This window comes from Salmo salar, chromosome 06 (genome assembly GCF_965601325.2).
Source record: "Salmo salar chromosome 06, fSalSal1, whole genome shotgun sequence".
NCBI lineage: Eukaryota > Metazoa > Chordata > Actinopteri > Salmoniformes > Salmonidae > Salmo > Salmo salar.
The window spans coordinates 16,102,501-16,115,139 of record NC_138296.1 but is presented as its reverse complement, the minus strand read 5'-3'; the positions used below and the strand labels follow the sequence as shown (position 1 = coordinate 16,115,139).

The following is a 12,639-nucleotide window of genomic DNA, read 5'->3' as shown; positions in this document are numbered from 1 at the left end:
TACTGGAGGTAACAGACTGGAGACACGCCCACAAGGCTAGTGCGAGGAGCAGGAACAGGACGTACTGGACTGGGCTGACGCACTGGAAGCCTAGTGCGTGGTGCTGGCTTTGGAGGCGCCAGACTAGGGACACGCACCACAAAGCTAGTGCGAGGAGCGGGAACTGGATACACTGGGCCATGAGTAAGCACTGGAGGTCTGGAGCACACAACCCCTTCTGGCTGAGTGCTCACTCTAGCACGGCACTTGCGAGGGGCTGGGATCGCTCGCACCGGACTGTGCGTGCGCATGGGCGAGATCGTGCGCACTTCCTCATAGCACGGTGCTCTCTTGATCCGCTGCTCCCCATAATAAGCACGGGGAGTTGGCTTAGGTCTATTACCTGACCTAGCCACTCTTCCCGTGTGCCCCCCAAAATATATTTATTGGGGCTGCCTCTCACACTTACCACTCGGTGCGTATAACGCCTCATAATGACGCCGTACCGCCTTGGCTGCCTCCAGCTCCTCCTTAGGTAGCCGGTACTCCCCAGCCTGGTGCCAAGGTCCTGCCCCGTCCAAAATGTCCTCCCATGTCCACGATTCCAAATACCTTTGCTGCTCCATCCTCCACTGCTTGGTCCGTTGGTGGTGGGTAGTTCTGTCACGTTCGTCGTATGGAGTGGACCAAAACGCAGAGGGAATGTAAGTGCTCATCTTCTTCTTTATTTATAAAGAAACGTGATACAAAAACACAAACAAAACAACGAAGAAAAAACTGTCTCGTAAGGACCAAATGACTATACAGAGAAACAACTACCCACAAATCCCATGACAAAAACACCTCTATTAAATAGGACCTTCAATTAGAGGGAACAAGGAACAGCTGCCTCCAATTGAAGGTCAACCCAATAAACTACGCATAGAAATAGAACAAATAGAACGAACATAGAAATACACTAACATAGAACATAAACCAAAACATCCCGAAACACCCTAAACAAACACCCCTTGCCACGCCCTGACCAAACAATAATAACAAACAACCCCTTTTACTGGTCAGGACGTGACACACAGTGTTACGGTAGCTAGTAATGAGTGTAGGAGCGGTTGTTAACTAACTGTAAACAACTTTAACTGTGGGGTGAAACAATACACTTATTTACTGTTAGGTAGATACCGTTACCGCTCTATGCTAGCAAACACAACGCTGCCTCCAAAACTGGTAGGGTGTCTCCAGTGATGATATGTTTAAATGTTGCTGTTTGTGACATATCCTCTTTCCAAGCGTATAGTGACGGCCTTGGTAGGTCTACATTTTTTTCTTGTTGATGACTGTAATCATAAAGTTGCCCAGCTGTGTATGATGATGTCATATTGCTGAGTAATGTCAAACTGAGTCTCACCTGATGTAGGCCTCTCTGTCTCGGTCCAGGCAGGTCAGACCCATCCGCTCTCCACTCATCCTCTTCCTCTCCTCCTCTCCTGCAGGGTCTGAGGGGTACATGGAGCGAGGAGGTCCTAGGAGACAAATATCAGTTCAGGGAGAAATCTTCATCACCTATCCCCTGATGAGCCCTAACCCCCAACACTCAGTCTCTGCACCTCACAAATCTATATCTAAAACTAACCTCAAGGGTGGAATCTCTATCTAACTCTAACATTAAGGGTGGAATCTATCTAAAACTAATCTCAAGGGTGGAATCTCTATCTAACTCTAACATTAAGGGTGGAATCTCCATCTAACAACTAATCATCAAGGGTGGAATCTCTATCTAACTCTAACATTAAGGGTGGAATCTCTATCTAACTCTAATCATCAAGGGTGGAATCTCTATCTAACTCTAACATTAAGGGTGGAATCTATCTAAAACTAATCTCAAGGGTGGAATCTCTATCTAACTCTAACATTAAGGGTGGAATCTATCTAAAACTAATCTCAAGGGTGGAATCTCTATCTAACTCTAACATTAAGGGTGGAATCTATCTAAAACTAATCTCAAGGGTGGAATCTCTATCTAACTCTAACATTAAGGGTGGAATCTATCTAAAACTAATCTCAAGGGTGGAATCTCTATCTAACTCTAACATTAAGGGTGGAATCTATCTAAAACTAATCTCAAGGGTGGAATCTCTATCTAACTCTAACATTAAGGGTGGAATCTCCATCTAACTCTAACATTAAGGGTGGAATCTTTATCTAACTCTAACATTAACGGTGGAATCTCTACCTAACTATAACATTAAGGGTGGAATCTCTACCTAACTCTAACATTAAGATGGAATCTCTATATAACTCTAACATTAAGGGTGGAATATCTATCTAACTCTAACATTAAGGGTGGAATCTCTACCTAACTCTAACATTAAGATGGAATCTCTATCTAACTATAACATTAAGGGTGGAATCTCTATCTTACTCTAACATTAAGATGGAATCTCTATCTAACTATAACATTAAGGGTGGAATATCTATCTAACTATAACATTAAGGCTGGAATCTCTACCTAACTATAACATGAAGGGTGGAATCTCTACCTAACTCTAACCTCAAGGGTGGAATCTCTACCTAACTCTAACCTCAAGGGTGGAATCTCTACCTAACTCTAACATTAAGATGGAATCTCTATCTAACTATAACATGAAGGGTGGAATCTCTACCTAACTCTAACATTAAGGGTGGAATCTCTATCTAACTATAACATTAAGGGTGGAATCTCTATCTAACTATAACATTAAGATGGAATCTCTACCTAACTAACATTAAAGGTGGAATCTCTATGTAACTCTAACATTAAAGGTGGAATCTCTACCTCACTCTAACCTTAAGGGTGGAATCTCTACCTAACTATAACATTAAGGGTGGAATCTCTACCTAACTCTAACCTTAAGGGTGGAATATCTATCTAACTATAACATTAAGGGTGGAATCTCTACCTAACTCTAACCTTAAGGGTGGAATATCTATCTAACTATAACATTAAGGGTGGAATATCTACCTAACTATAACATTAAGATGGAATATCTATCTAACTATAACATTAAGGGTGGAATATCTACCTAACTATAACATTAAGAGTGGAATCTCTATCTAACTCTAACATTAAGGGTGGAATCTCTATCTAACTCTAACATTAAGGGTGGAATCTCTACCTAACTCTAACATTAAGATGGAATCTCTATCTAACTATAACATTAAGGGTGGAATCTCTATCTTACTCTAACATTAAGATGGAATCTCTATCTAACTATAACATTAAGGGTGGAATATCTATCTAACTATAACATTAAGGCTGGAATCTCTACCTAACTATAACATGAAGGGTGGAATCTCTACCTAACTCTAACCTTAAGGGTGGAATCTCTACCTAACTCTAACCTTAAGGGTGGAATCTCTATCTAACTATAACATGAAGGGTGGAATCTCTACCTAACTCTAACCTCAAGGGTGGAATCTCTACCTAACTCTAACCTTAAGGGTGGAATCTCTACCTAACTCTAACCTGAAGGGTGGAATCTCTATCTAACTATAACATGAAGGGTGGAATCTCTACCTAACTCTAACCTCAAGGGTGGAATCTCTATCTAACTATAACATTAAGGGTGGAATCTCTACCTAACTATAACATTAAGATGGAATCTCTACCTAACTCTAACATTAAGGGTGGAATCTCTACCTAACTCTAACATTATGGGTGGAATATCTATCTAACTATAACATTAAGGGTGGAATCTCTACCTGACTATAACATTAAGGGTGGAATCTCTACCTAACTATAACATTAAGATGGAATTTCTACCAAACTCTAACCTCAAGGGTGGAATCTCTACCTAACTCTAACATTAAGGGTGGAATCTCTATCTAACTATAACATTAAGGGTGAAATCTCTATCTAACTCTAACCTCAAGGGTGGAATCTCTACCTAACTCTAACATTATGGGTGGAATCTCTATCTAACTCTAACATTAAGGGTGGAATCTCTATCTAACTCTAACATTAAGATGGAATTTCTACCAAACTCTAACCTCAAGGGTGGAATCTCTACCTAACTCTAACATTATGGGTGGAATCTCTATCTAACTCTAACATTAAGATGGAATTTCTACCAAACTCTAACCTCAAGGTGGAATCTCTACCTAACTCTAACATTATGGGTGGAATCTCTACCTAACTCTAACCTTAAGATGGAATTTCTACCAAACTCTAACCTCAAGGGTGGAATCTCTACCTAACTCTAACATTATGGGTGGAATCTCTATCTAACTCTAACATTAAGGGTGGAATCTCTACCTAACTCTAACATTAAGGGTGGAATCTCTACCTAACTCTAACATTAAGGGTGGAATCTCTATCTAACTATAACATTAAGGGTGAAATCTCTATCTAACTATAACATTAAGATGGAATCTCTACCTAACTAACATTAAAGGTGGAATCTCTATGTAACTCTAACATTAAAGGTGGAATCTCTACCTCACTCTAACCTTAAGGGTGGAATCTCTACCTAACTCTAACATTAAGCGTGGAATCTCTATCTTACTCTAACATTAAGATGGAATCTCTATCTAACTATAACATTAAGGGTGGAATATCTATCTAACTATAACATTAAGGCTGGAATCTCTACCTAACTATAACATGAAGGGTGGAATCTCTACCTAACTCTAACCTTAAGGGTGGAATCTCTACCTAACTCTAACCTTAAGGGTGGAATCTCTATCTAACTATAACATGAAGGGTGGAATCTCTACCTAACTCTAACCTCAAGGGTGGAATCTCTATCTAACTATAACATTAAGGGTGGAATCTCTATCTAACTATAACATTAAGATGGAATCTCTACCTAACTCTAACATTAAGGGTGGAATCTCTACCTAACTCTAACATTATGGGTGGAATATCTATCTAACTATAACATTAAGGGTGGAATCTCTACCTGACTATAACATTAAGGGTGGAATCTCTACCTGACTATAACATTAAGATGGAATTTCTACCAAACTCTAACCTCAAGGGTGGAATCTCTACCTAACTCTAACATTAAGGGTGGAATCTCTATCTAACTATAACATTAAGGGTGAAATCTCTATCTAACTCTAACCTCAAGGGTGGAATCTCTACCTAACTCTAACCTTATGGGTGGAATCTCTATCTAACTCTAACATTAAGGGTGGAATCTCTATCTAACTCTAACATTAAGATGGAATTTCTACCAAACTCTAACCTCAAGGGTGGAATCTCTACCTAACTCTAACATTATGGGTGGAATCTCTATCTAACTCTAACATTAAGATGGAATTTCTACCAAACTCTAACCTCAAGGGTGGAATCTCTACCTAACTCTAACATTATGGGTGGAATCTCTACCTAACTCTAACCTTAAGATGGAATTTCTACCAAACTCTAACCTCAAGGGTGGAATCTCTACCTAACTCTAACATTATGGGTGGAATCTTTATCTAACTATAACATTAAGATGGAATCTCTACCTAACTCTAACATTAAGGGTGGAATCTCTATCTAACTCTAACATTAAGGGTGGAATCTCTACCTAACTCTAACATTAAGGGTGGAATCTCTATCTAACTATAACATTAAGGGTGAAATCTCTATCTAACTATAACATTAAGATGGAATCTCTACCTAACTAACATTAAAGGTGGAATCTCTATGTAACTCTAACATTAAAGGTGGAATCTCTACCTCACTCTAACCTTAAGGGTGGAATCTCTACCTAACTATAACATTAAGGGTGGAATCTCTACCTAACTCTAACCTTAAGGGTGGAATATCTACCTAACTCTAACATTAAGGGTGGAATATCTATCTAACTATAACATTAAGGGGGAATCTCTACCTAACTCTAACATTAAGGGTGGAATCTCTACCTAACTATAACATTAAGGGTGGAATCTCTACCTAACTCTAACATTAAGGATGGAATCTCTACCTAACTCTAACATTAAGGATGGAATCTCTACCTAACTATAACATTAAGGGTGGAATCTCTACCTAACTCTAACATTAAGGGTGGAATCTCTACCTAACTATAACATTAAGGGTGGAATATCTATCTAACTCTAACATTAAGGGTGGAATCTCTATCTAACTATAACATTAAGGGTGGAATCTCTACCTAACTCTAACATTAAGGCTGGAATCTCTATGTAACTCTAACCACAAGGGTGGAATCTCTACCTAACTCTAACCTTAAGGGTGGAATCTCTACCTAACTCTAACCTTAAGGGTGGAATCTCTACCTAACTCTAACATTAAGGGTGGCATCTCTATCTAACTGCCAGGGAACCATAATTGCCTCAACCATATCTACTACAGCTCTACTGCCTGCCTCTATCTCTCACTCTATCTGTCTCTCACTCTATCTGTCTCTCACTCTATCTGTCTCTCACTCTATCTATCTATCTATCTCTCACTCTATCTCTCACTCACTCACTCACTCACTCACTCACTCACTCACTCACTCACTCACTCACTCACTCTCTCTCTCTCTCTCTCTCTCTCTCTCTCTCTCCCAACCATACCTCTACAGCTCTCCTGCCACAGACTCAGATCTCCTGCCATGTACTTCTCTCCTCCTCTCTTTTCTTCCCAGTGCAGGCCTTTAACTGTTTAGTCAAATAAAGCTGTTTCTACTTTAGGCTTTGGCAAAGCCTGCTGTTTATTTTTCATCAGCGAGGTCTTCCAAAGGTCGTAGATAAATAATCTCTGCTCAGTTCCCCTGCTCCTTCTGTTTATTTAAGCAAGTGACCCCAAAAGCCCGGAGGTTACCCCCGTACCTTTCATGGAGGGGTGCACCCGCCCCTGCCGGCTATTGGGGTGTGCGTCCACCGGGCGACAGGACGGTTCCCTCTGCCTCGCCACGGCAACTGCGATGCCCACAGGCGGTTGGCGCACCTCTCCCTCACCGTGACCCACCGCCTCGCCCACCTCCCGGCCACGCCCCCCACAGTCAGAGCGCTCGCCGTCATTGGCCGGGCCCTTCCTGGTGGGCAGGGCCTGTTGTTGTTTGCTGCCTTGGAGGGTGCAGCTAACCCCGGGGGCACCACCTCCAGGACCACCAGGGCCACCGGATTTGAGGCTCCCCAGGCCTCCGAAGGGACTCTTCTGGGAGAGGAGCAGGGGCTGCTGGGTGCTGTACTTCAGCAGGCTCTTCATGGCACTGCTCTCCTCCTGGGCCTGTGAGGCGACCTGGGGGTCTTGATGCTGCTGAGAGGGGGCTGGGGGTGGAGGGGGCTGGGGCTGGGGCTGGGGAGAAGGATGAGGAGGGAGGCCCATACCTTGCCCTGGTTGTTGCTGGGGCTGTTGCCTGCCACCACTGAGAGACTCCATGTAGGCCTTCCGCTGCTGCTCCTCCTCTGCAGGGTGGACGTGGTGAGGCCTCATGGCCCAGGGAGGAACCGGGGGCTGCTGGGGGTGATGCTGCTGTCCCTGCCCACTGTTGCTGTAGCCGTACGGGGACATCTCCATCTCCAGCTTCCTGTTCAGGTCCTGGTTCTGGTTCTTGCTCTGGTTCAGCTCTGGTGCTGGGACGTCCGGGCCTGGCCCGCCGTGCTGCTGGTGGCGAATACGGGCCACCTTCTGACCATCTCTCTGTAAGGAACAACTCCCACCTCCAGCACCACCGCCTGCACCTCCCCGACCCCCCAGGGGTGAGGCGTTGGGCAGGGGGCCCGGGAGGGAGCAGTCTCTGTAGGGGGAGGTGTTGACTGAGTGGGGGAGGGAGTGTCCGGCCTTGGCTCCCTGGGGAAGAGAGGGCCGGAACACATCGGTGGTGTCCACTCCCACGCTATTGATGCATTCGACGCTGCGGGAACGCACGGCTTGGTGCTGCTGGGGCTGGGGCTGCTGGGGAAGGGGTTGTTGGGGCTGGGGTTGTTGGGGCTGCTGGGTTTGTTGGGGCTGGGGTTGTTGGGGGTGGTGGTGGTGACTCTGCTGCTGCATCCAGTCCGGGGCCTTCTCAGCCTTTCTGTACGGGTGCTGCTGCTGCTGTTTCCTGTGCCAGTTACTGGGGGTGGCCCTTCCCCCACTCTTCTCCATAGCCTTGTCCTTGGCACTGCCACCCCCACCCACCAACCCCTGGCAGTCGGTTGGGGTGCCCATCTGGAAGGGTTGCCCGCTGGACTTGTCTCCCAGGTGTCCTCCCCCTACAGATGGTATGAACGTGGGCCCTGTCACTTTGGGGTCTCGCCCCCCTCCCCTCTCGTGCGGCGAGGGGTTGGTTAGAGGGGCAGGTGGAGGCGGGCAGAAGAAGTCCGGGTGGTGGTGTGTGTGGGGGTGATGGGGATGGCTGGGGTGGAGCTGAAGGCAGTGGAACCCCCCCGGATGCGGGTGAGGGTGGTGGTGGGGGTGGAGGTGGGGGTGGCCTCCCCCAGCGGCTGAACCCATTTGCAGGGGCGGCGCCACAGAGTAGGGAAGGCCGTGGTGGAGCATCTGGCCCCTCCCCTCCAGACAGTCCGAAGGCTGCTCACTGATCCTCATCTCGCCGCTCACCCCTTCCTTGGTGCAGCGGACGTTCCCCCCACCCTCCATGTGTCTGTGGCTGGCCTGTGTCTGAGCCCCCCTGCTCCCCACCACCTCCCCCCCATAGCTAGTCATGGAAGCCTTGGCCCCACCCGTCCCAGAGTCCCCCCCGTTCTGCATCTTTCCGTTGAGCAGGCAGGCGCTGAGGGTTCTAGTCATACCCAGGGCCTGTTGTTGCTCCATGTGCCTCTCCAGGGCTCTGCTATTGACCTCCTCCAGGGAGACCGGGTGCTGGGGGTACTGGGGGTGCTGCTGGTGGGGCTGGGGCTGTGTGTGGCCGGGGTGTGGGTGGTGGTGGTGTGGATGTGAGGACTGGGGGTGGTGGCTGTGGTGCTGCTGTCGCTCCTTGGCCTCCTGTTTGCTGCTGGGCCTCTCCTTGTCCTTGGTGCTGGGGACCACCCCTCTCTCGACGGACCCCTCCTTCAGGCCTTTGTGTAGGCTGACTCCGCCCCCTGGGTCCATGTCCCGACTGCAGGAGCCCTGAGGGTGTCCGGGCCCCGCCCTGGAGATGGGCGGAAGACCGTGATTGGCTGAGATGAGAGGGGGCTGGGACGGAAGGCTTCTTAGATAGAAGTTCTCTGTAAGATATAAAAGTTCCAAATTATATAAATATCAAATATTTCAATGATATGCACTGAACAAAAATGTAAAGGCAACATGTAAAGTGTTGGTCCCATGTTTCATGAGCTGAAATAAAAGATCCCAGAAATGTTCCATATGCATGAAAAGATTATTTCTCTCAAATTATGAGCACAAATGTGTTTACATCCCTGTTAGTGAGCAAGATGATCCATCCACCTGACAGGAGTGGCGTATCAAGAAGCTGATTAAACAGCATGATCATTATACAGGTGCACCTTGTGCTGGGGACAATAAAAGGCCACTCTAAAATATGCAGTTTTTTTCACACAACACAATGCCACAGATGTTTTAAGTTTTGAGGGAGCGTGCAATTGACATGCTGACTGCAGGAATGTCCACCAGAGCTGTTGCCAGAGAATTGAATGTTAATTTCTCTCTCAGTACGTCCAACCGGCCTCACAACCGCAGACCACATGTAACCACGCCAGCCCAGGACCTCCACATCCGGCTTCTTCACATGCTGGATCGTCTGAGACCAGCTGCCTGGACAGCTGATGAAACTTTATTTCTGTCTGTAATAAAGCCCTTTTGTGGGGAAAAACTAATTCTTACTGGGTGGGTCTGGCTCCCCAGTGGGTGGACCTGGCTCCCCAGTGGGTGGACCTGGCTCCCCAGTGGGTGGACCTGGCTCCCCAGTGGGTGGACCTGGCTCCCCAGTGGATGGGCCTATACCCTCCCAGGCCCATCCACTGGGGAGCCAGGCCCACCCATCCAATACCCATTCATGTGAAATCCATAGATTAGGGCCTAATTTATTTATTTCAATTGACTGATTTCCTTATATGAACTGTAACTCAGTAAAATCGTTTAAATTGTTGCATGTTCATTTATATTACTGTTCGGTAGAAAAGAAACACTCCTAAAGGGGAAGTTCAGGATTTTAGAGATTTGTGTTAGAAAATGTAATTCAGGGTTTGTTTTCCTTTAAACAGCCACTACAAACTTCAGCCACTTTAGCCACCACTAGCTCACAAGTTAATGGCCAATGTGTGCAATTGTTAAAATGTCATGACCAAATCTACTGAAATCAACTGAAGTCAACTTCATATTTGGTTTCGATGTTACTTAGAGGTGATTTGGCCTTTAACAAAAAGATTCACTTCCGTTGACTGTTAGGTAGTAGTGGATAAAGTTAGCTTAAGTTTGGATTACAGTTTTTACTGGCCCATAGACGACTTTCAGGCTGAGGAAATATAAAGCTGTAAAATCCTGAACTTCTCCTTTAAAAAACATCCATTGGCCAACCAGGCAGCAAATCTAAAAGACAGGATTACATTATTACATTTAAGGTAATATCCCTGTGGGCATCCACATAGCTAGCAATATCCATTATCCAATTACATCATACTTTGTTGTGTTCAATTGGATTTCAATATCTTAATTCCGTCTGATTGAATTTTAATTCGTTTGCCGACTCACCTTTTTGGGTGTCGTAGAAACGGTGCTGCCCGTAGAGGACGCCGCTGTTGGCATGGTGATCCAAGTGGCTCATGGGAAGGAAGGTATGGGCGAGACTCCCTGAGAATCGAGGATACCCCGGGGCTGCTGGGAGGGAGAGAGAGAAAGAGAGAAAAAGAGAATGATGGAGGGAGAGGGGGGAGAGAGAAAGGGAGAGAGAGAGAGAGAGCGAGAGAGAGAGCGGGAGAGAGATGGAGAGAGAGAGAGAGATAGAGAGAGAGAGAGAGAGAGAGGGAGAGAGAGAGAGAGAGGGGAGAGAGAGAGAGAGAGAGAGGGGAGAGAGAGAGAGACAGAGGGAGAGAGAGAGAGAGAGGGGAGAGAGAGAGAGAGAGAGAGAGAGAGAGAGAGAGAGAGAGAGAGAGAGACTGATAAGACCAGACAGCACTGAGTTAGAGTCGTCCCGTCACGACTGTGGAAATTATATATAATCCTTTAGGTCCCATGCAGCTGGTTGTGTTGTATATACACTAATAACTACCGTAATTTCCGGACTATTGAGCGCACCTGAATATAAGCCGCACCCACTGAATAAAAAATAAAAAATATCACTTTGAACATAAATAAGCTGCACATGTCTATAAGCCGCAGGTGCCTACCGGTACATTGAAACAAATGAACTTTACACAGGCTTTAACGAAACACGGCTTGTAACAAAAATAAATAGGCTTTAACGAAACACGGCTTGTAACAAAAAATAAATAGGCTTTAACGAAACACGGCTTGTAACAAAAATAAATAGGCTTTAACGAAACACGGCTTGTAACAAAAAATAAATAGGCTTTAACGAAACACGGCTTGTAACAAAAATAAATAGGCTTTAATGAAACACGGCTTGTAACAAAAATAAATAGGCTTTAACGAAACACGGCTTGTAACAAAAATAAATAGGCTTTAACGAAACATGGCTTGTAACAAAAATAAATAGGCTTTAACGAAGCACGGCTTGTAACAAAAATAAATAGGCTTTAACGAAACACGGCTTGTAACAAAAAATAAAAAATTAGCAGTAAACAGTAGCCTACCAAGAAAGTCATTGGTCACTATCTTCCTCTTCCTGTGCACTGAAACCACTGAAGTCATCCCCTTTCAAAAAAATGTGAAAGCGGGAAAAATCCATATATTAGCCGCGTCATTGTTTAAGCCGCGAGGTTCAAAGCGTGGGAAAAAAGTTGCGGCTTATAGTCCGGAAATTACGGTATACAGCCTCGGCTTGTCATATTCCCTACATGGGTTTCTAATGTAAAGAATACAAGACAATCTCTGTCTTGGGGATTGCGGTAATGGAGGAAATTTGCCCTCTAAACATATGGCTGTCTCTCTCTGAGCTGAGGAAGCTAGATGTTCCTTCCGTCTGAAGCAAGAGATAACACAGGCCCCAATTTTAAAGGGCCAATCTGTGATATTTCCATTGGATTGAAGGCCTCTATCTACACTGACTGGCTGTTAACCTTCGCTGCTCTTTTCTAGGGTTCAAAGATCAATGTGACTGGAGACCTTCAAGACTCGGCACCTGGTTCTATGACAACAAGCCCATCTGCAGAATATTTACACTATCTTAATCTACCAGGATTACATTTCAAACACAAAGGACCTTGAAGGTAGAGAGAGAAGGACAGAAAGAAGGAGAGAGAAGGAGACAGAGAAGGTAGAGAGAGAAGGACAGAAAGAAGGGGAGAGAGAAGGTTGAGAGAGAAGGACAGAAAGAAGGAGAGAGAAGGTAGAGAGAGAAGGAGACAGAGAAGGTAGAGAGAGAAGAACAGAAAGAAGGAGAGAAAGAAGGTAGAGAGAGAAGGAGACAGAGAAGGTAGAGAGAGAAGAACAGAAAGAAGGAGAGAAAGAAGGTAGAGAGAAAAGGACAGAAAGAAGGAGAGAGAAGGTAGAGAGAGGAGACAGAGAAGGTAGAGAGAGAAAGACAGAAAGAAGGACAGAAAGGAGAGAGAGACTATTCTAAAGCCTTTAGACAATGAAAACAGCCACCACTCTGACAACATCTTCTTCATGCATCAGAGACCCATCAC

The 12,639-nt window shown here is 45.3% G+C and overlaps 1 protein-coding gene across 1 annotated transcript in view; it reads right to left on the bottom strand.

Moving 5' to 3' along the window:
• The window catches only part of LOC106606381 (BAH and coiled-coil domain-containing protein 1), a 302,712-nt gene that overhangs the window by 168,795 nt on the left and 121,278 nt on the right, over positions 1-12,639 (bottom strand). Inside the window, exons 4-6 of the mRNA XM_082976139.1 lie at positions 10,583-10,708; positions 6,778-9,099; positions 1,385-1,499 (exon numbers count right to left, since the gene is read on the bottom strand). Of these exons, the coding sequence (XP_082832265.1) occupies positions 1,385-1,499; positions 6,778-9,099; positions 10,583-10,708 (2,563 nt within the window). The remainder of the gene's footprint in view (positions 1-1,384; positions 1,500-6,777; positions 9,100-10,582; positions 10,709-12,639) is intronic.